The sequence below is a fragment of the Manihot esculenta genome, chromosome 5 (assembly GCF_001659605.2).
Source record: "Manihot esculenta cultivar AM560-2 chromosome 5, M.esculenta_v8, whole genome shotgun sequence".
Taxonomy (NCBI): domain Eukaryota; kingdom Viridiplantae; phylum Streptophyta; class Magnoliopsida; order Malpighiales; family Euphorbiaceae; genus Manihot; species Manihot esculenta.
Genome location: NC_035165.2, coordinates 251,974 through 279,007, shown reverse-complemented (window position 1 = coordinate 279,007; position 27,034 = coordinate 251,974). Strand labels below are relative to the sequence as shown.

Sequence of the window (27,034 nt, the reverse complement as noted above, 5' to 3'; positions counted from 1 at the left end):
ATTATAACACCAATTAAATTGGTTGAAATTTAATGGCCAAAATGAGTTTGTGGAAAAATAAGAGGACTTTTTTTTTTTCAATGCAACATGCAAGATCTCTCATATACTTGTAATTAATTACAAAAGGAATATTAGTCAACTCTTTTTTCCTTCCTTCCTTCCTTCCTTCCTTCCTTCCTTCCTTCATTTTAAATTCAAGATTGCATTAAAAGGTCAATTAAAAGAAGATACAAGATCAAATGTAGTGTCAGACTCAATCCAACAGACACAGCCGTCCAAACCCATAAAAATATATTTATTATTTTTAATTATACAATTATTTATTAAAAATAATAATTATGATTAATTATTAAATTATATTTTTTATAAATTTATTCATATATTTTTAATTAAAAAAATATTTACTAATTTTATAAAAAATACTTACAATTTACTCACTTAAATATAAAAAATATATAAATATTATAAAATGTGAAAGGTGTAGCAAGTATTATATAAAGACAATTTAAATTAATTTATTTTTTTTAAATTTGATGTGATTAAAGAAAATTAAAAAGAAATATACGTCTATAAATTTTTTTTAAAAAAATAAAATAAAAAATTATATTAATAAAATTGAGGGGAGTTCAATGGCAATGATTATTATAGCTTCTTTTACTTTAGATAATTTTTATTATTAAGGTAATATTAAAATTATTTAAAATAATTTTAAATGGGTAGTTTTTAGTATTTTTAATGAATTAAATTTTAATTAATAAAAATAAAACTATATTTTAGTTTTTTCGTTAAAAAATAAATAAAAAAATTTAGATTGAATAGTTTAAAAAACAAACAAACAGACTTATTTTTCACATTTTTTATGCTTCATTATTTGAATTTTTTTGAGAAATTTTAATTTTAGTAAGTTTTTTATGATTTTGGATGAATAATCATAAGAGATATGATTTTTAAGTGGCAAAAAAAATATTTATTTCTCCTCGTATTTTATATGGTAAATGATTTTTTTTATTATTTTAAGTTATATAAAATAATCCATATATGTATTTTATCGAAAACCGTACCAAAATCTCACATGAATGACTATTTCAACTTAAATATTAATGATTTATATGAAATAAATTAAAATTTAGTAATTATAAATAAATTAATAATTAAATTTTAATGATTATTAGTAAAAGTTACCTATATATAAAGGCATGAAGAATTTTGAAATAGATTTACCTTGATTAAAAAGATACCGATTTAAAGTCTCTCTGCTAATAAATAATATAAAAAAAATTTATTTCAATAAAGAAAGAGAAAGAGCAAGAGAAAAAATAGAAAGAGACCAGCAAAAGGGCAAGTGGCGTGAGCCATAATTTGTCTCAACTTTAGAAGTTTTTGGATTTTCATTTTTGCCTCTCTTTGCTTTGAGAAGAGATTTTCTTTTTTAGTGCTATATTTTCGAAGTTGGTTTCCTCACCAACATCTGTATGATTTTTTCAGGTTTTTTGTTTCGTTTTACTTTGTCTCCTTCTCATTGTGTTTGTAAAGATGAAAGTTTTTTTATATCAGTTGGATGATGGAGGCATATGGAGTTTGAGAATTTCTTTTGCATCTCTAGGAGGGTCTTGCATGTTGACAGTAGAATATTGGAGAGTCACCGCTATGCCCAGTGATCTAACTCCCTTTGGCTAGTGTTGTTTGAGCTCTTCTTCGATCCTCTTCTTGTTTTGAGTTTTTTTTAGAGATTTACCTGATATTTTGAATCATGGATACTTGCGGCAGATTGAATTTTGAGCTATTGATGTGATATTATTTGATTTAGTTTAATTCAATTCAATTGGTGGTGAATCAATATTTTTTGATATACTCTCGTATAGTGGTGGTGTTTCGGAGGTTTTTTGATTTCTAGATAAAGACACTGTTGTTTGACAGAGTTTTGATTTGATTTTTTTTTAACGAATTGATTACTTATGATTTAAGTTGGATTATATATATTTTTTTGGTTTTGCTTTAACTCTCTTCGGTTTTGCTTTGACTCTCTTCTCTCACGCGGGTGTTTTGCTTTGACTCTTTTCTCTCACGTGGGTTTGCCACTGAACCTCAAATTCATGCTACTTCTTTTCCATTTTTTTAAAAAAATAGATTAATAAATAAATTTGTGAAATTTATATATAAAATATGGCGAAAATTCCTTTAAAATACAAAGGGTTACATCTACAACTTATTAAATAATAAAGATTAGGAGGGTTTTTTTTTGGTAAAATATATGGATGATTTGAAAAGGAAGAGGAAGCCCAAATGAAAGGGTGGAGAAAGAAATGGTGGGCTCCTAAGGCCCAAAAGCACCAATTTTCAATCCTCAAGCGTTTGATTTTTGTGATGAATATGGCAGATTGGCAGGGGACCAGCAGATAGGATAAGAAAGAAAAAAAAGAAGATTGGTTTTAGTTTGAAGGAAAAAACAAGGATGAGTTGATGAAACTGAGGTAGTTAGTTAGATTCATAATGTGCAACTCACCAATGATTCTTAATATAGACCCACCCCCACATCAATGCTGTTTATATCAACCTTTACTCTTTTCTTTCAAAAACCTTTCTTTAATCTCATCAATAATCATTCCGGTAGGTAGGTACATCCCAGTACAGCTTTGCATTCATTATTACTCTTTTCTCTTTACTGCAGCATCCTTCTCATATGGATTTTGAAAATTTCAAAAATAGTATTAATTGATATTTTCATATGTACTCTTATACTAACATATATATAAAAAAAATATGATTATCTAAATTATATAAAAAAATTTTAAAATAAAAATTATTAATTAGTCTTATTGATTCTGGAAATGCATAATCATTATTATGCAAATAAATTCTTTTTGATGGGCTCCAAAAAGAGTTGCTTTTATATTTTTCTGAGAAAATTAAGAAACAAGTAATCTTTATGTTTATCTTCCATCAGCTGGTAATGCAATCATTAATATAAATTTCACCGTCCCCTTTGCATTGTCTTCTCAGTTCATACCAGAGAGATAACCTCTCTTTCAAGCCAAGCTACTTTCAACTCTATGAGGAATCAGGATCCCCGTGATTCTTTTGTGTAATCAAGTATTCTTCAGACCACAAAAGCTCAACTGGGTCCTCTCTGTTACTCCAATCACACTGCTGCGCTCTGCACTCTAGCTCTTCTTAGAATCAATAAATTTATTTTTTAATTTTTACATTTGACATGAATTTTTTTTTATATATATATATAGTTTACAAATTTCATTTTGAAAGAAATAAATATATGTTAAATGATAGTTTACAGATCAAAAACCAATGATTCCTGGAACAATTTACTCCACCTGAGCTGAGCTTAGCTTATCTCCCAAAGAAGTAAACTTTTATGCTTGCCAGCCACTAGAAGAAAGATTTCAGATTAAGCAAATCTGAGAAAATAATATATTATTAGTAGTGCCGCATTTCGTGAATTGGATGATCTAACCTCCAACTGATCGATCGTAGGGACCTACGTTTTTTTGGTTAACGAGTACCCAATAAAAACATGCCACCTTTCACTTCACATTACCCCACTCTGCACATATCCTGGGCCCCAGCGCAGGACAGAGTCTCGCTATTCAAAATGGCAGGTAAGGTCCCTAACAAGTTCATTTGTATAAAATGTACCGAACCTATTGCCCACCATCCAAAAACAAGAAAAAGCTTAATATATTCTTCACTGTATAATTACTCAGCAAATTGGCAACATGGATGTCTAATCATCAAAGTCCTTCTCTTACATCATCACTTGGGGGTGTGCGCCTATATATACTACAATTTCACCTCCCTTATCCTTCATCCTCACCATTTATTGCTTCCGCAGCATGGCCTCCACAACCCTCATTGTTTTCTCGCTTCTCTTCTTGGGTTTTTCGACGGCCCTGGAACCATTTGCCTGCGACCCAAAACATGAAGCGACGAGGAACTTGCCCTTTTGCCAAGTAAAGCTGCCGATACAGGATAGAGTTAAGGACCTTATTGGCAGGTTGACATTGTCAGAGAAGGTTGGATTGCTGGTTAACAATGCTGCTGCAGTTTCCAGGCTTGGGATTAACGGGTATGAATGGTGGTCCGAGGCCCTTCATGGGGTTTCCAATGTGGGTCCAGGGACTAAGTTCGGTGAAGGCTTCCCCGGGGCCACTAGCTTCCCTCAAGTGATCACTACCGCTGCTTCTTTTAATGCTACACTGTGGGAGGCTATAGGACGGGTGAGATTTTGAACTCAATCATATAATAAATATAGTTACTATATATAATATTCTTTTATATATATAAGCTCTCTGCTGTTTTCTTCTTGTTATAATGTGGTGTGAGTTATGGAACAGTTTGTTCCTTAGGAAAGAAAGCTTATTAAACTTTTCTTTTTTGGGTCTTGTAAATCACACTTATCCTCATCCAGCTTTATGCAGCACGTTTATGCTTGGTAGGTCATTTAAAAAATCAAGGGACGAATCTCATCTTACAATAAACAAAAGGAACCCCACTTTTCCTTTTTTTTTTTAAAAAAAAAAAAAAAAAACAACACAATGTTATTGTATTGTGGGCCAAAAACATTATTCCCTAAAAATCGTATTATTTACAGCAAAATTATCTTGCAATCCATAAATTTCTTCCATAATTAAATTATATTATATACTTTAGTAATTAAGGTGCCCAACTTTGTAAATGATATTGTATTTCATAACCACTGCAAATTAAGTCAAGTTATGTCTTTAATTATCTCTTTACAAAGCCTGAAGCTTTTTACTTTATCTAATGGGGTCATTAAACGATATGGGACATAATTATTTTTTATATTAGGATTATTAAAAAAAATATTGATACAAATGACACTGGACAAGTTGCTGATTTGATTTATTATAAGATATATAGATGCTAAAGTAGAGGCATGTGTGTGCAGGTTGTGTCAGATGAAGCAAGAGCAATGTACAACGGAGGAATGGGTGGGCTCACATACTGGAGCCCAAACGTCAACATTTTTAGAGACCCAAGATGGGGCCGTGGACAAGAGACTCCAGGTGAAGATCCTTTAGTAGTGGGTACATATGCAGCTAACTATGTCAAAGGGCTGCAGGGAAACGACGGTGATCGATTGAAGGTAGCTGCTTGTTGTAAGCACTTCACAGCCTACGACCTCGATAATTGGAACGGAGTGGATCGCTTCCACTTTAATGCTCAGGTACATTTTCATGTTGCCTCTACAATTCTTCATTTTGGAGAGTAATTGCTTCAACAGTTTGGACTTTGGGCAATCAGCAGGAATGTGGGTGGAGAATTCAATTTTATATATAGATAGTGCTGACATCATGTGATGCCCTCAACAGGTAAGTAAGCAGGACATCGAGGACACATTTGATGTGCCATTCAGGATGTGTGTAACAGAAGGAAAGGTGGCGAGTGTGATGTGCTCTTATAACCAAGTAAATGGCATCCCCACTTGTGCTGACCCCAATTTGCTGCGGAAAACCGTACGCAGTGAATGGGGCCTCAATGGGTAACTACCATGTGATTCTCATATACGTCATTGTTAATTGGCCATTTTGATCAAATCAGTTATTCCAATGTTACCCCGCAGGTACATCGTTTCAGATTGTGATTCCGTTGGAGTTTATTACGATAAGCAGCATTATACATCTACTCCTGAAGAGGCTGCTGCTGATGCCATCAAAGCAGGCTAGTCATCTTATCTTTAAAAAGTTAGATCTCTGATTGAGTTGGCCACTGATAACTTCGGTTATCTTCTGCAGGTTTGGATTTGGACTGTGGTCCATTCCTTGGGGCACACACGGAGGATGCAGTTAAAAGAGGCCTTGTAAGTGAGGCTGACATAAATGGTGCTTTGGTTAATACGCTAGCCGTTCAGATGAGGCTGGGGATGTTTGATGGTGAGCCATCAGCGCATCCATATGGAAACCTGGGTACGAAAGACGTGTGCACCCCGGCTCATCAAGGGCTAGCCCTCGAAGCCGCCAGACAAGGCATTGTTCTTTTGAATAATCATGGTCCTACATTGCCATTATCCGCTCGCCGTCATCGCACCATTGCCATAATTGGGCCCAATTCTAATGTCACTGTTACTATGATTGGGAATTATGCTGGTAAGTTTTAACTAACCTGGACCCTGGTCCTTGATATATAGAGGCAATACAAAACTAATGAACATTTTTCAATTTTTTTGGGCTCATTAGGCATTGCCTGTGGATATACTACGCCTCTACAAGGAATAGGGAGCTATGCCAGGACAATTTACCAGCAGGGTTGTGAAGATGTAAGCTGTGCAAGTGATCGCCTATTTGGTGGAGCTATTAATGCTGCAAGCCAAGCGGATGCAACAGTTCTCGTGATGGGGCTTGACCAATCCATCGAGGCAGAGTTCAGAGACAGGGCCGGCCTTCTTCTTCCTGGACGCCAACAGGAGCTTGTATCAAAGGTTGCAATGGCTTCTAGGGGTCCAACCATTTTGGTCTTGATGTCTGGTGGGCCTATTGATGTGTCTTTCGCTATGAATGATCCAAAAATCTCTGCCATCTTATGGGCTGGTTATCCTGGTCAATCTGGTGGAGCTGCCATCGCAGATGTGTTGTTTGGAACAACGAACCCAGGTTTGCTTCAAGTCCTATTGACATTGAGCTGACTGAATTGTGGCTGACTAGCTGTGATGTTGAGTGACGTTTACCTGGTGCCTTTTCAGGAGGCAAACTGCCCATGACATGGTATCCACAAGATTATATCACAGATTTGCCAATGACAGAGATGGCCATGAGGTCAAGCCGATCGAAAGGATATCCCGGCAGAAGCTATAGATTCTATAAAGGTAAAGTGGTGTACCCATTTGGGCATGGATTGAGCTACACAGTCTTCGTTCACACCATAGCTACAGCACCCACCACAGTTTCAGTGCCCCTTGATGGTCATCGCCGTGGCTCTGCAAACACAACCATCTCAAGGAAGGCAATTAGAGTGACACATACAAGATGTAACAAGCTCACGCTAGGAATTGAAGTAGACGTGAAAAATGTTGGCTCCAAGGACGGGACTGACACATTGCTAGTCTACTCTAAACCACCGGCAAGACATTGGGCTCCGCACAAGCAATTGGTAGGCTTTGAGAAGGTTCATGTAGCTGCAGGAACACAGCAGAGAGTGAGAATTAATATACATGTGTGCAAGTATCTAAGTGTTGTGGATAAGTCAGGAATTCGAAGGATTCCAATGGGTGAACATAGTCTTCACATTGGTGATATTAAGCACCAAGTTTCACTTCAACCCACAGTTCTTGGGGTGATAAAGTCCTAGTTTCCTCCTGTCTTCTGGTTTTTTGTTGGCTAGAGATGCCACAATCTTTCTAAATCAAAACTATAGGCATACTCCTCCATTTTTAGTATAATTAGTGGAGTATCATAGTACCATTACATGATTTGTTCTTTTTGTTCCGTGAAAATTCAATCTAAGTTTTTTGGTTTTGATGGGAATATGGGTACTATTCACCAACAAACAAAGCATAATTATTACTTAGCACCTATCAAAATGTGAAAATTAGATTATGATTTCTGGAATAACTTACAAATGCAAAAGTAAAAAAGGAAAAGAGAGAAGAATGAAATTAGCTGGACAGCTTTCCACTTAATATTACTGTAATTTTTCATATATATCAATTTGGTTATGCGATAATGATCTTAAATATTATAATGAATTAGTTCTTTTATCTAATTAATAATAAAAAATCACTATATGTAACTCAAATTAATAACTATATATGTACCGATTAAATAGTAAATTTGAACTCATCTGCCCAAGGAAATTATCTTTGCAATTTTTTTTTTTTTTATAGCAAATGGCACGAACACGTGCATTACTTTTTCAACTCTGAACTGCTTAAAAATTTTATAAAAATGGCTTGTATCATCTTGTTCATGGTTTCTAATTCTATAGCAGTTTGTTTTTCTGCAAACCACTTGCGTGCGACCCAAAAGTTGAAACGAGGAAGAATGTGCCGTTTTGCAAAACATTATTGCCAATACAGGCTAGGCTAAAAGAACTCAAAGCCAAAGGGTATATTCTTTTAGATTGTGACTTCCTCAGCGTCTTTAATGACCACCAACACTACACAAATTAACCCAGAAGCAGCAGCTGCTCTTTCTAATTGGAGCAAGATATGCTAATCTTCTCATAAATTTGTTCCTCTTTTTTGGAACATTTATTTCATTCTCCAATGCAAACTCACTACAACTGATAAAATTAATGATCAATTATTTAATAGGTATGTGGCCTTTTCTGAGATAAAATTTGCAGAGCGATGCTGATGTTATAGGCTTGGATTTTGAGTGTGGCCCATTTCTTGCTGTACATTCTACAGAAGCATTAAAAGCAAGCTTGCTTAAAGAGGCTGACACTGGTGATACTTAAGGTCCAAACGTGGCCGAGGATGTTTTGTGGAGAGCCATCAAAACAATCTTTATGGGAACCTAGTTCCAAAAGGCGAAGTGGCTTCATAAAGCATTGTTCTTTTGAAGAATCAAGGTCCAAAAGACGTTTGCACGGCAACGATGCTAGTAACTGGTATGGATCAATCAGTTCAGGCAGATGAGGGACAAATGGGCTTCTTCCACTGGGACGCCACAGGAGCTTATATCTAAGGGTTGCCACAGCCTCTAGAGGTCCAATTGTATTGGTCTTGACGCTGGTGGTAGGCCTACCAATGTGGCTTTCAACAAAAGGGATCCTTAAATTACTGCTATTTTATGGGCTGGTGTAGCTGCTAACTGCTGTGGCTATTTGGAACGGTTTATCCTGGTGTGGTACCCACCTTCTGACGACCTCTTACTGCGTTTTAAACGAATTTTGGTGAGTAAATGACCTTTGATATGTATTGTACGCTACAGGAGGCAAGCTGCAAATGACAAACATGGGTATGCGACCATCAAGACTGCGCCCTGGGCGAAAATACTGATTCTATACAGATCCAGTAGTGTTTTGGCCACCAATTAAGCTACACAAAATTTGAAACACACATCAGCTAAGGCCCCAGAAGTTGTTAGGGTTTCTTTCTACGGACAGTTCCACCACGAATGCATCAATTTCAGAAAAGCAAAATAAATAAATAAAGTGTTAAATGCAACAAGCATTGATTAGGTGCAGAGGTAGACGTAAAAAATGTTGGGTGCAGGGGATTGCTCTGAGACTGTGCTCCTCTTATCGAGGACACCTACCTACTGTACAGTTTTGGGCGCCACAGAAGCAATTGCCCGACGAAAAAGTGGGAGTTGCAGCTGGAAGTCGAAAACAGTTAAATTAAATAGTAGATATTTGGAAGCACATGAGCATTGTGGAAATGTTATAGCTTAAAAATGTTGTCGTCGGAGTTAGTTAAAGGTCCTGAAAAATTTTGGTCATGTCATATAATTTTGGGGATTAGACATCGATTCTTGACTGAACCTGAAGGTGATATATGATACATGCGATGCGACTCTCTATGCTTCATTAGATTTGACTAGTTTTTGGAGACTCGACTTTTCATGTGGCTCTCAGGTTTTTCTGTGTCCCGACGATCACCTGGATGTAGACTTCACATACTCGACCATGTAATTGTGACTGAAATGTTTCAGCAATCATCAGGACCAGAGATTCCTTATTTACTACTGCTCCTATTTCATAGCTAGCTATGTTAATTACTTGTAGACAAGCACTTCAACTTTGAAACAAATAATTTCTATTTATATTTATAAATTAACAATTGTTTGACATAAAAAATGAAAATTAATAATAATTTAATTTAAATGTTTAATCTTATATATCTTGAAACCAGCACTTCTGAAATGGTGGAACAGAAAAAACATCAAATTTAAAGGTAGTGGGCGAATGTCAAATCTAAAAATGAGTGGGCATTTGCACATTTGGCTAGTACTTTGACACATCATTGCTAAAAAAAAAAAATAATGCTTCAACTGCTTAAATGTGTCAGAATACAAAGAAAATAACAATCCCCATCTCTGCCAATTACATATCTTGCAGGGTTTCACAAGTCACAAACCCCAAAGATAGGATCCAAAGACATTCAAGTTACGAACAGATAAAATGTGGGGGGGGGGGGGGGGGAGGAATTATTGAGAATACTATCAGCATAATCATTTAAAAAAAAATATATATATATATATATAAGAGAAAAGAAACAGATACAAACTTAAATGGGTACTAATAGAATATTAGGCCCAGGTCATCCACTTCCAAGGTTTAAAGATAGGATGCAGAATTCAATCATACAATAATTAACATTTCCGAGATTGGATAGAGTAGCCAAAACAAGGCATTGAAAAGTAGAAAGCCAAATAGGCAATAGGCTATATTTAGACATGGGTGGTTGCATGTGGGATTGGGCAATTGTTGATGGGGTGGTGGTCTGAAAATGATGATCCCATGAGCTAATAGCTGAGGGTTTGGCATGTGCAGTTGCTAAGCCAAGACAAAAACATCATCTAAGCAGTATGGCACTGATTTTGACATATACTGCCAATAGAATGATAATAGCTGCACCCAATCAGAGAATCCAATCTCTAAAGCCTTGGCCACTAGCCACTGCTACCATCCTGATGATAATCCAAGTACCACTTGCTAGTACTTTTGCCTCACACAATTTTATGATCATCTCACTCCCACCCATTTTAACCTTCACTTTTGCTTCTTAATTATTAAAGGGAAGAGATAAAAAGCCCAATTGGGTAGACCCAGCATTGTGCCCTAATCTGCCTGCCATAATAATGTTCTTGCGGGGAAGGACTGAGAGTAAAAAATCCTAATGGGGAATTTTATTTTTCCTTTCTTTTAATCTTGAGACTTTTGATGTGCCTGTAGATTTTTGGCAAGCAAAGGGAATGTGAAGGGTAGAGTGAACTATCTGAAAAGAATTTTCTTTTTTTTTTATTTTACCTTTAATCATGTAGGTTTCCTTTATTCTGAGCATCATTTAAGGAGAAAAAAGTTTTAACAAAGGCTGACTCAGTGGGGATGGTTAAAAAAGATTCCCAGAACTGAGCAAAGCTCCACGAGCACAATCCCCCCTCTTTTCACATGTTCCCAATAATTGCAAGACTCTCTTCTCCATTTTAGCTTTTGCCATCTCATCATCACTTGTCTTTTCTCATTGCTTTAGTCAAGTCCTAATATAGTATTTAATTTTTCTTCTTAGGTATATGTATTTCCAACAAAAAGATAGCAAATTAAAGAGCTGCTCAGTGAAGAAGCATATGGATTTCATCTTAACTTTTACAAAGAAAAATTCAAAATAAATTAATTTAATCGATTAGAATGCAGCATTGATTATTTGTTAACCAAGGAATTAGAGGAAGAAAAATGGTAAAATTAGAATAGCAGAGTGTGAAAGGACAATGATATAGATGTTTGTGACTGTCAATGCTCCAGAGAATTATATATGAGGCGTCCTGTTGTGTGGATCTGCAAAATTTGCTTGACTTTGTGCTTGGTGGGAAGGGGGCTAGCTGCCTGCTTCATTTTCTTTGCTCGGGGTAGACTTATTCTCAAACCTGTCTGCTAACACATGTGGCAACTGCCAAGTTTCTCAGTCATAAATTTTTCTTTTTCATAAAGAATAAAAGTGTTATAAAATTGTAGTTAAGTTGTACAAATCAACAAACCCTCCATTTTTTTTTTCTTTAAAGAAAAACTCAAATTATTATTATTTCTTCAAATACGAGATGTTTTAACTAATAAAGTAGAAAATTAAGCACATAATAATAAATAGTAAAGTGTTTGAAATGGGAAGCGTGAGATGAATTTAAAGGCAGAGGGCAAGGTGATGGTTTAACGTACGGTTGGATTCATGAATTGTTAACATTTAATATGAAGCTGCTGCGATGTTCTCTATTTAAGTTTGAAATTATATATAAGGGCATTTGTTTTGATTTGATTCTGGCACTAATCCCTTTTACTATTAGAAAGATGATTCTTTTTTCTTTGGCCACACAGCGTTTTTCACCATTTCTTCGCAATTTATATTATTTGTGCATTTTCACGCTTTTCATGCATGCCCTCCTTCTATTAATTAAAAAACTCATTTATTTTTTCATTTTCATACAATTTATCTATTCATATTAAACACAAGTTATTGCTTTTATAAATAAAAAAAATATATATCTATTGGAGGGAAATTTTCATATATATGTGAGATTTACATCTAAGATCAAATATCTATAAATAGTCATAATTTGACTTGAATATTATATTTGAATCAATTTTCATAAAAAAAAATATCTTATATATGCATGAGATAGTCAATGCATAAGCAAAATATTTTTTGAATACTCAATTAATGTGAAACTTGACACAAAAATGTGTATTATAATTCGTATTGATGGATTTTTCTAAAAGACCTCATTTGACACCCTGTTTAATTCATGAAAGGTTATTAATTTAAAGAATTTATCTATATATTTTAAAGAAAAAGGAAAATTTTTGGGAATTAGGTTGGCCGGCCATTTTAAGACTTACAAGCCAAGCACTAACTCGCAGAGAGAGAGAGGAGCACATGGGGTCTCCAGCAGCACGTGAAATTTAATCCAGAGACACGTGCAGGAGGAGGGTTTTGAAAAGAGAGTTTTTTTACATACCAATAAACTGATGAGTAAACATAACATGATTGGGTGATCCAATTATACTAAGCCGTCAAAACACAACCTCTTATTCACTAACTTCTTTTGTAAGAATCTTACCCTTATCTAATTGTGTGTGTTGTTTTATTTATTTTATTTAAAAAAAAAAAAGGAATCTTTTGGAGTTCACGTCACATTTGCCTCCTTTTATGCATGCATGTCTAGATGATGGGAGCGTCTCCCATAAATCTGTATTTTTAATCACTCCCATTAATTAATTGGATTGGGTATAGAGATCCCATGAATATGATGCTGCCCTTTAAATATGGTTCTTGCTTTAAGCATTGCCCACTTTATTATATGCTGCTTATTAAACTCATATCATCTTTTTCTTTTAATTTCTTTTCTTTTTTTTAATTTCAATCCTTCTTTATTTTTCATTGTAATCTGGTTGGCTTCAAGTTGATTATGTGTTTTTAATTAATTAAATCTTCTCACCATTTTCTCTTATTAGTTAAGCATCCTTTTTTCCCATGCTCAATAATACTCATTTTACTATTATTGAATTAAATCCTACTATTTTTTTTAAAAAAAAATTACAATAATTAAGGGCTGAAATTTATTGGGCAATGTAAATAAAGTCAATTCAGGTTGTAAAGGAAGGCATAGACAGAGCATGTGTTATCCACAGAAGCCTCCTTATTGGATGCATGATATGTTGGTCACTTGTTTTGCATGTGCACTTTTAATTGCTAAGCATTTTAAAGGACACCCAATCCCTTTAAATTACTTATTGCCCCATTTTTTTTATTCAAAATAATAACAATATAAGACACCTGCCCTGCCCTAGAAGTAATTACATGCTCTCTCCCAGCAATGAAAGTGAGAAACGCATTGATAAAGAAGAAATAACATAGGAAATTGAGAAATGATATATATATGAAGTATTGAAAAAATGAAAATGTTCAAAATTTTTATCACAGATTGGGATGTGTCTTTGTCAAGACATGAGCCCCCCCTTCTCCTCTTCTCTACAAGTTGGAATCCTTAGCTGTAGAAGAGGTGTAGCTATGTTAATACAAGAAACCAATCCTGACTGGTCCATGGGGTCCAATGGTCCCAAGTTCATGGGAACATAAACAACAACCCAAGTAAGTTGTAGGCCAACCCTCCTCAATCATATTATACAAAAGAATACCAAAATTTTTAATTTCTTAAATGAGTGTTGAATTGGTAGATTAATTGTTAACAATGTGTCTTCTACTGATTATGAGTTTGTTAGATGGTAATAGGAGGGAAATGGGCACATTAATTGGGTGAATCTCATATTTCTCTTGCTACTGTTGTTTTTGACCCAGCAATTAATGTGTCAACGAGTAGAATAAAGACCATTTTCATCTTCATTAATTCATTCTTGGCATAAAAGAAAAGAATGTGAGGCTATCATTGCAGTGCTACGTACCTTTTACTTTGTGGATTACCCAAAGTGGAGAAGATGATTACCTTCAATCATTAACAAAAACAAATTTTAATTCTGTAATAATTTGCAGCTTGCAATGGTAAAAAAAAAAAAACAAAACAAATTTTAATTCTTTTGATTAAAAAATATATATATATACTCTGTATATATATAGATGTGTAGCATGGTAATGTCTGCAATAAATTATATTTTATTATTCTCACTTCATTTTTTTTTATAAAAAGATTGTTGTGCTAAACAAAGTAATACAAGGTAGAAAATCGACAAATATATATATAATAATGTCAAAATATAAGTTCAATATATATATATATAAAGAGAATAATAAAATATAAATAAATAATATTCATATTATATTTGATTTCTTTTATTTTGGTAAGGTAGGATAAAAAGGTAAATTTTTATATATTAAAAATAAATAAAAAGGACAAATTGTTGGCATTATCCATAGATGGAGAAATTGCCAACAAAGTATAATGACAAATAAAATATAATTGACATCATGCCAACGCATACGATATGAAGATAAAAATATAAATTATTATTTCATTAATAAAAAATGTAAAAATATTTTATTGTTGTTATAATATATATATATATTAAAATCAAAATAACAATAATATATTATTAAAATTAAGATAAGAATGTACTATAAATAGAAACTATAAATGAAGGAAATAAACGTTAAGGTATAATTAAATTAAAATGCAATGAGTAGAAGAAAAATAGTAATAAATTTAGATATTTTGATAATATCCAATTTTTTATTTATGGGGTTAGGATTATAAAACTATAGAATTCATTTTTTTTGTACAAGTAATATTATTTTTAAAACATAATTTCTTTGAAATAATTATTAGAAAATAGATATATCTTTGAAATAATTTCAGTTATTAGAAATGTAAAAAATCAAAAATTTCTTTAGATAAGTCATAGTATGATAAAAGGAGAATCTGTAAAAAAAATTAAAAAATAAAATTTATATAGAAAAATTCATAACATAATTAGAAAATAAAAAATTAAAGGCAAATAATGAGGTACTCCCTATATATATATATAAAACTTGATTCTTTATTTGGTTGGCCATATATATACAAATTTGATCATTTACAGTAGAAATCATTGATCATATGATGGTGTATACAATAATATGAGGTCCCCAAATGGAAGTACAGGACAATAGCATTTCCCAAAACCTAAAGGCTGATCTGGACATGGCAGGAGTCCATATTGTAAGATGGGGCCTACAATGAAGTCAAGCCACGTGGAGACAAGCGAAGCAGGATTGATGATGTGGCAAGGGAATTAGAGGCTGTAGGTGTGCACAAGATTGTAGGAAGTGTCCTACAGTGAGAGAAGGAGGAGGGCTGTGGGGGTGGGGTCGGAAGAAAAGGAAGTTAGATGGAGGCTTTAAGACAAACCCATCTGGCTGCTATCCACATTCATGTGCCTTCATTAATCAATTGTGGGTGAAACATAAAGGAAACCAATCCCCTCCCTCCCACCCAAAAGGAAAAAGCATGATTCCTGTGCTGTGCTGTGCGTTGCCTTGAGAGAGAAGAGTCACTTTCTTTCCTTTCATTTAAATATATTACTAATTCCTCCTCCATCTTTTTCCTTTTTCACCCCACTATTTTTAATTGCCTCTTTTAGTTTTTGGATATTGTATTTGTAGCCCTTTGGACCAAAGATTTTGAATCATGTGATGGGTTTGACTAGACGATTGGATAATTGATATAATGAATGAATAGTTTGGAATAATAAACGTCCTAATCAAGATGTCTGACTATAAACGTTGTATAATTACTGAATTAGTCGGAGTGGAGTTTACTTGGGAGGTGAAAAATCATTTCAAGCAATAATGCGAAGAATGAGGAGAGAATTGTAATATGGGGATCAGTCCCGGATTGTAGAAGGGCAAATTGGTAATTTGAAGGTGATCGGAAATTAATAACTGGAGACTTTTCTTCCACCATCCTCGTCAGTCTTTACTTTGCTTTTGGGGCAATTTGTTGGCGTCTTATCTTTTCTCCGGTAGTTGAACCCGGCACCCGTGATGGGTGATCGCTAATATCCGGTCACAATCATGAAATTTACCGGATACACCCGGTGACAGAATTTTAAAGCTCTGTGTAATTTTTGTTTTTTTAAGTATTTATGTAGGGAGGGGTTAGGGTCGTGGTCTTCTACTTCCATAGGCCACATAGTAGTAGAGAGAGAATCTAAGTGCCAGCTATGAAGTTGAAGGATCAAAGGTTGCTCTCAGGTCAAAGCTGGCAAATTTATTTTTATTTTTATTTTTTACATATGTATTTCTGGGCTTTGTTTTCTCTCTCCACAACCTCCCTTATTTACTCTACAAATCTATACAGATTGTAAATCAACATTCAACCTACCCTCTCAACAATTTCTCTCTGTTCCTATTTTCCTCACCATCTTATTCTTTTCCCTATATATTTTTTCTTCTTCAGGACTCTTTTGTTACAGAAGCTGAAAATGTGTGTTCTTTGACATAGACACAGAGCGAGAGGGGTTAATGGTTGATTCTTCTTCCGCCACCACAAAAATAGCAACCATGGCTACTTCTCCATGTCTCAGTGGTATTGAAAAGAAATACTGGTGGCTTAGCAACCGAAAGGTTTTGATCCCTTTCTACTTTCATCTCTGATTCAGTCTGCTCCTTGGTTTGATCTCTTTAATGGGCATTGCTTATTTTAGTTTTTCTTTTCGTATAGAAGCATTAATAAAAGTTTCTGCATTGATATCTACAGATTGTGGATAAGTACATTAAAGACGCTAGAAACCTCATTGCAACACAAGAACCTAGTGATATTGCTTCTGCTCTAAACCTTCTAGACGCGGCTCTTTCTCTCTCTCCTCGCTTTGAAGTCGCTCTTGAACTGAAGGCAAGATCTTTGCTCTACCTCAGGCGATTCAAGGACGTGGCTGATATGCTTCAAGACTATATCCCCAGCCTAAAAATTGGAAATGACGAGTCGGGTTCTGTATCTTCTGAAAACTCGTCGCAGCAGCTATCGAGGGAGCGAGTTAAGCTGTTGCCATCTGATAACTCCTCCTCGGACACTGCAGAAAAGGATCCAAGTTTCAAGTGTTTTTCCGTGTCGGACTTGAAGAAGAAAGTGATGGCGGGGCTTTGTAAAAACTGCGACAAGGAAGGGCAATGGAGGTAATTTAATTTCTTGTTTTCTTGCAGTTCGCTAGATGTCTTTTGTATTTTCCTGCACTAGGTTAATGAGTTGTATTAATTGTTTAGATCAGTAACATGTTTGTATTGGGTTGAGTAAATGTAGAAACAGTCTGTTCTTTTGACATCTGTATTGGGACATGAGGTGGTGCCCATGATTGGATTTCCAACTTTTGTTCTTCAGGAAAAAAAATGCGAAAATGAAAAATGTCATTTGCTCCCAAAGGTGTTTTTGGCAATTCTGATATCAGAGGGCTACTGTTTCTCATAAAGGGAAATAGCACATGAACTTACTCTGATTTTTACATAATTTTTCTATCTTTTTTTTGGGGGGGAGGGGGGATGGTTGGTGTGGGTCAAAAGTTGAAAACCCATTACCCTTTAGCTGTGTTTGCTATATCAAGTTCCATTGGCTTTTTTTGAAAAAAAAAAAAAAAAGTCTAATTTAGATGGTCAAATAAATATTTGGTGGATGTTGTATTAGTCTCCTCTCTTAATATACTAAGATCAACTATATTCTATATTTAATTGTAAATAAAATTCATATCTTGGATAGTTGCTAAGATTATTATTCAAAAAGCTAATAAGGGGAAAAAAAATTCACTGGAACTAATCTATTTACTGTTCAATTGTAACAGGTACTTAGTTTTAGGCCAAGCTTGTTGCCGTCTGGGCCTGATGGAGGACGCCATGGCCCTCCTCCAAACCGGGAAACGCCTCTCAACGGCTGCACTCCGCCGTGAAAGCATTTCTTGGTCCGACGATAGCTTTTCCATTTCCAACTTCCCACTCTCTGGCGACATTAGCACCTCATCAGCTCCACCAACCCCACCTCGAACTTTGACCGAATCTGAGAGCGTTTCCCAACTCTTATCACATATCAAGCTTCTCCTGCGCCGTCGTGCTGCAGCTATTGCCGCCCTCGACGCAGGATTATACTCTGAGGCCATCCGCCACTTTACCAAAATTGTAGAAGGTCGCCGCGGGGCCCCTCAGGGATTCCTGGCGGAATGTTACATGCACAGAGCCGTGGCATACAAGTCTTCGGGTCGAATTGCGGAGTCCATTGGTGACTGCAACAAGACCTTAGCTCTTGACCCTATGTGCATTCAGGCGCTTGAGGCCAGAGCCTCGCTTTTAGAAACCATCCGCTGCTTGCCTGATTGTTTACACGATCTTGAACACTTGAAACTCCTATACAATTCAATCTTGCGGGATAGGAAGCTCCCAGGTCCTGCCTGGAAACGGCACAACGTGAGATACAGAGAGATTCCAGGGAAACTTTGTGCATTGGCCACCAAGATTCAGGAATTAAAGCAGAGGGTTGCTTCCGGGGAGACTGGAAATGTTGATTACTATGCTTTGATCGGTCTGAGACGTGGCTGTTCAAGATCTGAGCTAGAGAGAGCTCATTTGTTGCTTTGTCTAAGACACAAGCCAGACAAGGCCACAAATTTTATGGAGAGGTGTGAGTTTGCGGATGATAGGGATCTTGATTCAGTTAAGGATCGAGCAAAAATGTCTGCATTACTGCTCTATAGATTGCTTCAAAAGGGTTACTCTAGTGTCATGGCCACAATTATGGATGATGAGGCCGCAGAGAAGCAAAGGAAGAAAGCAGCAGCTGCCTGTAAAGCAGCTGCAGCAATTCAAGTGCAGCAAACGACTCAGAATGAGAAAACTGAACCAAATGTATCTAAAATGGAGAAACCGTGTCCGAAGAGAATCAATGCAACTGAAAATAAATTGGCAACATCTTCAGGGACCTCCAATCCATCTGTTTTTCAAGGGGTATTTTGCAGAGATCTCGCAGCAGTTGGAAATTTATTATCTCAGGTTGGCTTTAACCGTCCAATTCCAGTGAAATACGAGGCATTGAGCTGCTAAAGTAAACAAGTTTGGGAGATGTTACCGGCGGTAGAATCTCTGGTTCATTTTGTACAAAAGTATATAATTTATGCTGCCGGAAAATTTTGTCACCTTGTCATTTTCTTTTAATTCCATCATCTCCCACATGTACAGAATTTTCAAAATTTCAGTACCCAGATCCAGTTTCTACTTTTTCTTTGATTTGCTTAGCTTAAATTTGGAGTTATATTCTATTATATTTATTTTAAAAATTTTCCATTCAGTTTATATAGATGAGATATTAATGGTTGGTGTTTGCAAACAGATGAGTACTTCGGGTACTCCCTAGTCTCTATTCCAAGAGGTGTGTACAGAGAAGGTGATAAAGAAGCTGGTTTTGTCTTTCTCTGATGTCCTTATCTATTTTTTCCTTGCTTAGCCTATCCATGAACTGACACATCTGACATTCCACTAGATTTTTTTTTCTTTTTTCTGCTAATTCCAACCTAAGGTTTTTCTTTATCCACTTCAGCTCGCAAGACCTCTAACTATTGGCATCGGAGCACTCACCCTATCCCTGCTGTGGTTATGAGTGTCCCTTGTTACAGTCCTTTTTTAATGGCGGAAACTGGAGAGCATGCCAGAGAAAAAGAGAAAAAAAAAGGGTTTGTCAGGTTTCTTGTTTTTCTCCATTTTTCTTTATTTTCTTTCAAACTCTGGGTAATGCAACAATAGAAATGGTGTAATCAAGCACTCACTACAAGAAAACAAATAGAGTTGGAAAGGAGGCATCAACTGAGGTTACACATTAGCCATCATTGGAGTCTTGGGCATTTGGGTATTGGTTCTATATATGGATCACTGTTCATTATTGCACTGTACACATGACACAGTTGTAAGTGCACAAAATGATGACTAAACGGCTGAGGAGAGGGGAATCGTCATGATTCTGATTTTTGGACTTTTAAGACGGTGGTTGGGGAAATTTATCAAATAGGTTTCCAACCTCTCCAACCTAATTATTTGTGTTTATCGGTTTGTGGCTATATGGTTTCTGTCCAAACGAAAAGCCTATGATTTTTGCTCCATGAAAAGGCTGCTAACTCATTATGCTACTGTTCATATTTCCACCTATTTCATGCAAAGCAGGAAAGTTGGTTTCAACTTTTTTCTTTCTTTTTGAAGAATAAGCTTATCCAGAGAAATTTGGTGCTTTGCTTTAAGTAATCTAATACTCTTATGCAAATCATTTGAGTGAAAAATAATTTTTCTGCATAGAACATGCATTATAAAAAAAAGTCACTAAAATTGTGGATATCTTGTTAAAAATGCTCTCTTTTTTCTTTCCTTGCAAGTGATTTGAGGCGGCTTTGTCTTCTGTCCTTTATCCTTCCAAGCTACTCAACAACTTTGTTTGCTTTCTCCACCACTCTAATGTAAAAATGTTTTTTTTTTTTTTTTTTTTTTTTTTTTTCCTTTTTAAATTTGATTTTCCACTGCAACCGGGATCAGGGTTGGCATGATATGAAGAAAAAATTAATGATTTAAAATCCATATAGAATCACGTCTACTATAAAATAGTAAAAAATGTTGATGGTGACTTACAGACTAGGGATAGATCTGGTCGATCTCTCTCTCTTGATACCCCAATTACATGGTTTCAATTTGAGCTCTGACATTGTTGTTACAATGTATGGGTATTGGTGTTTTTAATATTAATTAATGATTTAGTAATTTAATAAAGTGTAGTTTTATTATCTTGTGGCGAAAGAAAAGGTGGCTGCACGAATTCTCACGAGGGAGGGAGGGAGTGCCAACTTTGTTTTGGTTTAGAGAGTATGGTGCTTCTCTCCCATTTTATAATTTATTTTTAGTTTTACAATGTTAGTTCTAATCTTTTTTTATTGTGGTTGGCAACTTTGTAAGGAATATATTTTATTATAGTGCCGATTAGAAACTAATTTAATTTATTTTTTCACATTTAAAATGTAAGGAATATAAAAAATATCAAGTTTGAGTATTTCTAATTACTTATTGAAGAAACGAGTAAAAGATGTAATTTAAGTATTTTTTTTAAAAATATTGTATCATAATTGAAAAAAATAAAAGAAAGTGAACGTTATTTAATATGAGTTGGTTAAAAGTACCATGCTTAATATGATTTGATTTAATGGTTAGAAATATGTAATTCGTTTTAATTTTAATTTTTTTAAAGATATCTTATTAATGCCAATAAAAAAGTAACTTAGTTAAATTGAATATTTTAAGTTACTTAGTTCTAAAATTTATCATATTTTCAAGAGAACGTTGTAACTTGTAAGAGGGAGAAGATTTGCATGGGGTTGAAATGGGATTAAGAAGGAAAAGAGGGGTTTAAGGAAAATAAACACGTGATGTTTGAATGTTGGGAACATCGGAAAGAGGAGAAGTCGTGGCCAGATACGATGATGTCAGTAGCACCATGTGATGCTGAATGATAGTGCTCTCATTCTTATTCTTTGATGGCTTAATTACAGCATTATATTAATTATGTATCATAATAATAGCAATTAATTCTGAAAATTATTCAGAGGATAGCCTGCCTGCCTGTCACCCTATTTATTCTCACCCAAAACAACAAAAAGATGTCTTGTTCCCATTTCAAATGATTTGCTATTATGTTGGAATTGAGATGTGGGAACCTAATTTCACATTCCATTTTGCGTTGACAGAAATTCAAAAAAGTCAAGTGTAGTTGTTGAGACAATCATTATTAATTATTATTATTATTTTGATTAACTTTACAGCTTTATTACCTTACAATGTGAATATGAACTGAATGGGACGTAAGTAAATAAGAGAATATTAAAAAGGAAACTAACTGGAAAAACAAAAACTAATTTTTTAAAAAATATATAAAAAAAAAATGAATGAACCTTTAAATTGGTGCAGTGCTCCCAAAGCTAAGTAGCTAAGCTGGCTTTGCTTTTGGGCTCAAAAACTAGAAAAAGTGGGTTCCCATTTGTCCAAAGCAGAGAAAGACAAAACCCAATTCCCTCGTCAAGCTGAAGACCGAAGATGCTTTTGGGTTCAGTGGGGTTCACGCTATGTGTTGTTTCCACTGTGACTGTCCGAGTTAAACAAGTAACCACGCTCCATCCAAATATTTGGCCATCTTCATCTAATAATGCTCAAAATTACAGAACGTAACCGAGCCAATCTGACATCAACGACCAGAGAGGATGCTGGCCCACATATCTTAGGTTCTCTTCTTCCGTTTATGCGAATAGGACGCCGTCGGCTCCTCTTTTGATCTTCGTTCTAACGCCGATCTGGTGGCGTAGCCGTAGCGTAGGTTAGAGTTTGATATTGGGCCTAGATTGTATTGGACCTTTACTCTAAGCTAAGCTGGCCTTCTTCCTTTGGGCCATAGACTGAAATGTGACTGCGTGTGTTGTATTTCTGGATGAAAAAGAAGAAAAAACAAATCTAGGAGTGGGTAAAAATTTGATTCACTTGAAAATTTTAATAAGATTATCCAATAAATTAGATTAGTTTAATTATAAATTTATTTTCTCAGTAATATAATTTCTATCAAATTATATTATTTTAAGCCACATAAAACATATTTTTAGCTGACTTGACAGGATATGGAAATTAAGTTTTTTTTTTTTTGTTGATGAAATTATAATTTAATAATTAAAAATATTTCAGAAAAAAACTACTTTAAAGATAAAAAAAAAAAGAAAAGAAAACCCTCTTTCTTTTACTTCTTCCTCATTGTTTTTTTCTTTTTATTGATGGAGTTACCAATACTGATAATCATCTTAAATCGGACTAATTAAAATAGAATAAATCAATTTTGTTCGTTATTTAAATATAATTTTATGTTAATATTTAAAATTTTGTAAAATAACCATTTTATTAAATATTCTTAATAAAAATAAAAGTTTTTGAGCTATTAAAAATAAAATGAAAGTAAAGAAAAGGTTTTTCCGCTAGCGAGGGCCGCGCCAGTCCATATTATCCTCGTGGCGACCTTTTATTTGCCGCCTACTAAAAATTAGTATTTATTATAAAGAAACTAAGGTTCGTAGAGCCGACACCGGCTGATTTCATCGTTGTCTACTCGCCTGGCAGAGACAGGGAGAGAGAGAGAGAGAGAGAGATGGGCTGGCTAAGTCGATTTCTGGCGGCCGTGGCTTTCTTAGCCATTGGGGTGATATTTTCACCGGAAACGTTTGGATCAAATTCCATCGTTCAGCTACCGACTTGTCTGAAACTGGCCCACCTCCTCAGCTTTTCCACGGCTTTTGGTGCCGCGCTTTGGGTAACCTTCATCGGTGGCATCATCATGTTCAAGTACGTCTATGTCCTTTTTAATATCATGTACCTAGTTAACTGTGATTACTTTAGCTTATGCTTTGTAACTTGAATTCAAGAATCAGCATTAAAAATGGAAAGCTTTTACTTTTGTTTGGTTTCTTCCAATGAAATATCAGAATTTCATACAGTTTAACTAACTTCAAATTTAAAACTTATATTTTCTATTTTTTTTAGAATTGTAATAGAGAAACAATAAATTTGTATGGAGATCAGGAATCTACCAAGGCATCAGTTTGGCAATTTGCAAAGTAAGATGTTCCATGCATATTTTTGGTTGGTGAGTGTGTGCTGTGCGATATCTGTGGCGTCATTTGGTTATTTGCATCCATGGAAATCAGCATCCACTGCAGAGAAGTACCAGCTAGGCTTCCTGCTGTCTTCTTTGTCTTTCAATCTCGCCAATTTGTTTGTCTTTACGCCCATGACTATTGAGGTATTAGCCTTGTGATTTGGGAATCCAGTGTTTGTTTCAAATATTTACATAACCTGCTGAGTCAATATGTATCGTCGGAATTGAGTTCCTAATGCTTTTAGAATGTTGAACTATAATTTCATTTGAGTATATCTTTTGCTGTTGCGCCTATCTTTTGCTTGGTTGTTGAGGGAACTGAGAGAAAAGGTAGGAATGAGTTTCCCCCCACTTTTTTAATCTAAGTTTGTTTTTTGGACTTGTTGGAAGACATTGATACATTCTTGGTTAAATCTTTGAACTGTATATAATTGAACGGAAAGTTGGGTACTAAGTCACATCCATTTCATCGTGAATAAAAAAATTGTTTTCCTCAACTTCTACTAGAGGACATACATGGTTATCAGTCAATGCTAAATAGTGGCATTAGCTTCAGCTGATGTTGGTGCTTTTTTTTTTTAATGGTTCCAATTAGAATAATTCTCTGAAAAATACAGCGAGTTTTTCTTTTTCTTAAACTTGTGATTTTTTTGCTTTGACTTGGCGATTTAGATGATGAGGCAAAGGCACAAGGTGGAGAGAGAACAGAACATTGGAAATGAAGTTGGGTGGTCAAAGAATCAGGAAGTTGCAAAGGTTAATCCAAAGCTTGCTGCGATGAACAAGAAATTTGGGATGATCCATGGTTTTTCATCCCTTGCTAATATTATGTCTTTTGGAAGCCTAGCCATACACTCATGGTACTTAGCAGGAAAGCTGAATCCGTAGTTTATACTTGAGGTGAATCTTGTTTCTGGAATAAGATAAAGTGCTTCCTGATTGATTCCTAGCCAAGCTATGAGTCCTGAACAATGTGTTAAATATAAGAAGTTGATCATTCTCACACACAAGTCAGATTTACGCATATTTTTCCTTTTGGCTCTATTAGTATGGGAGAGGTGCTGCAGATACATTATGAATTTTGGCATAAAATGATGGTCGTCTTCATATAAACTGCTGTTTTTGTTGGGAATGAAATGAATAACGATGAAAGGAGGGTGAATACAGTTGTTGGGTATGGTTTCTTTTAATTTTTAGTTTGTTTTAAGTTTTGATAATAGTTGAATTTTCATTATTAATTTATAATTAATAATCAGACCGGTCGGTTTTAAGATAAATTTTCATTTATTTGGTTTATCGCTTATAATTTCAAGTTGGGTCAATCTAGTTTCAATTTTGAACTTGACCATGTCAGAATTAGTTCAACCTGCAATATAGAAATAGAGTGTTTATCAAAGTAGATCCTTAATTTGCATGAGGCATTGTTCAACGTTCGTGAAGTTTTCGAAAGAAAATTGGGTGGCATTCTTAAAGACTCCAAAGAATAGCAAAGCATGTTTCCCCAAGGAAAATTGTAACATCGTGTACTTTTACTTCAATAGCATGTCGTGCCACATTATCATCCATCGGCAGATTCAAGCTGCTGCAGAATCCATGATAGATCTTGTCAAACAGTACGCAATTCCTAAGGGTTAGATTAATCAATCCTCTGCTTTAATTTAATCACAGCTGAGTTGCCAGTTCCTGTGAAGGAATGGATGGACTGTATCCCCAGGGGCATGTTTTGTAGAGAGTAATATTCTATTTGAGAGTAGATGGGATAAAGTGTAAAGTTTTTTAAAGTAGAATTCTATAAGGTAAGATTTTTTATGGTTTTTAAATTTTAATAATATTTTGTTGTTTGGAAAGAAAATATTATTTTTAATGGTATTTAGAGATTTTTAAAAATAAATCTTTCCAAACACACCAATTTGATGAGTTAAAATTGAAGGATTTTGAAAGTTATTAAAAACCTTAAAAATCTTTCAAACACAGGTGGAAAGTGTTTGAACCTTAAAAAACCCTTCATTATTTTATAAGACCTGAGGCCCGAACTTTGTGTTGTTGGATCTAGCCCTCTATGCAGGTGGGTGGTGTCCATTAGAGCTGCTCTCCTCTCCTCTCCTCTCCTCTCCATAATAATGGGCTATCAACTGAATAATCCAACAGAAGCCTATTGGACTCCCTTCCCCGCCTGCCTCCACCTTCTCCCTCCTTTTATAAAATTTATTTCATTCTTCTTGTAATTTTTTTATTTATTTTTTTCATTGTTTTAATATCTAAATTAATTATTATAATTTTATTTTTTTAATTAAATATTTAAAATATTTCTTAAAATTTAATATTTTTTAAAATGAATATAATTAAAAATTAATAAAATTATATAATAAAAATTATGAAATAGGGAGAATAAAATAATTTATTGATTATATTCAAATTTAAAGGTAATTTGATAGATTGCACCTTGTAAATGAAATCATGAAAAGGATTAGTATATATAAATGAAGGTAATATTGTTGATTGCTGCCATGATAGCAAATATTAATTGTATCAAAGAATTCTTGATTATTCCCTTTTGTTCAAAAAAAAAAAAAAACTTTAATTTAGAAAAAGAAAAAAAAATATTCACAAGAAATATGTTGTTTAGTTTGGTTAAACTTTTAGTTTGCTTTCAATTTGGACCAAATTTTAATAATTAAATTAAATAATATTAATTAATCTTGAATTAAATTAAGAGTCATATTATTTAAAATTTTATAAAAAAAAATCACTAAAATATCATATATTAGTTAAATTGATTTATTTAATGAAAATAATAAAATAATGATTTAATTTAATTTTTAAAAACTTATAATATAAATTTGTCCAGCTAATTAAACCCCACACGTGCTAATAAATATCTATCTCATACCTTCTTTTTCAATTCCAACCATAAATCAACTGTCCCTTCTTCTGGTCCACCTCTTGCTTCCTTCCTTAACTTGGCCAACGCTTCCATACATTAATTCAACGATATAAGCAACCTTTTTTTTTTTTTATTTTCTCCCAAAAGACATCAAAATTATGGATAACAACAGCTAAGTGTATTTAATATTTCTCTTAAATTTGATTAAAAAATATCTTTAAGTTCAGCTCAAACTCCATTATCCTTATTTTAATAATATCTAGCTTTATGTATTTTTTTTTAATAAACATTTTACATAATTTTAAAGATATTTCAAATTCTTTAATAAATTATTGAA

At 34.3% G+C, this 27,034-nt stretch overlaps 3 protein-coding genes across 4 annotated transcripts; all 3 read left to right on the top strand.

The window, feature by feature from the left end:
* The first annotated feature begins 3,699 nt into the window (after positions 1-3,699).
* On the top strand, positions 3,700-7,496 carry LOC110614582 (probable beta-D-xylosidase 2). Its single transcript, XM_021756147.2, has 7 exons — positions 3,700-4,232; positions 4,925-5,203; positions 5,349-5,518; positions 5,600-5,697; positions 5,772-6,122; positions 6,213-6,626; positions 6,716-7,496. The coding sequence occupies exons 1-7, from the start codon at positions 3,849-3,851 to the stop codon at positions 7,318-7,320; spliced, it is 2,301 nt and encodes a 766-aa protein (XP_021611839.1). The 5' UTR covers positions 3,700-3,848; the 3' UTR covers positions 7,321-7,496.
* An 8,768-nt stretch (positions 7,497-16,264) lies between these two features.
* Positions 16,265-19,381, top strand: LOC110614671. Of its 2 annotated transcripts, none has more exons than XM_021756281.2 (4): positions 16,265-16,372; positions 16,578-16,744; positions 16,878-17,293; positions 17,950-19,381. In XM_021756281.2, the coding sequence occupies exons 2-4, from the start codon at positions 16,643-16,645 to the stop codon at positions 19,196-19,198; spliced, it is 1,767 nt and encodes a 588-aa protein (XP_021611973.1). In that variant the 5' UTR covers positions 16,265-16,372; positions 16,578-16,642; the 3' UTR covers positions 19,199-19,381. The 2 variants fall into 2 exon arrangements, with proteins under 2 accessions (XP_021611973.1, XP_043812281.1); XM_043956346.1 differs by having other exon boundaries at positions 16,345-16,361.
* A 3,835-nt stretch (positions 19,382-23,216) lies between these two features.
* LOC110614496 (transmembrane protein 205) lies at positions 23,217-25,003 on the top strand. Its single transcript, XM_021756047.2, has 3 exons — positions 23,217-23,500; positions 23,738-23,957; positions 24,486-25,003. Exons 1-3 carry the CDS (start codon positions 23,307-23,309, stop codon positions 24,699-24,701), a joined length of 630 nt encoding a protein of 209 aa, XP_021611739.1. The 5' UTR covers positions 23,217-23,306; the 3' UTR covers positions 24,702-25,003.
* The last annotated feature ends 2,031 nt before the right edge of the window (positions 25,004-27,034 follow it).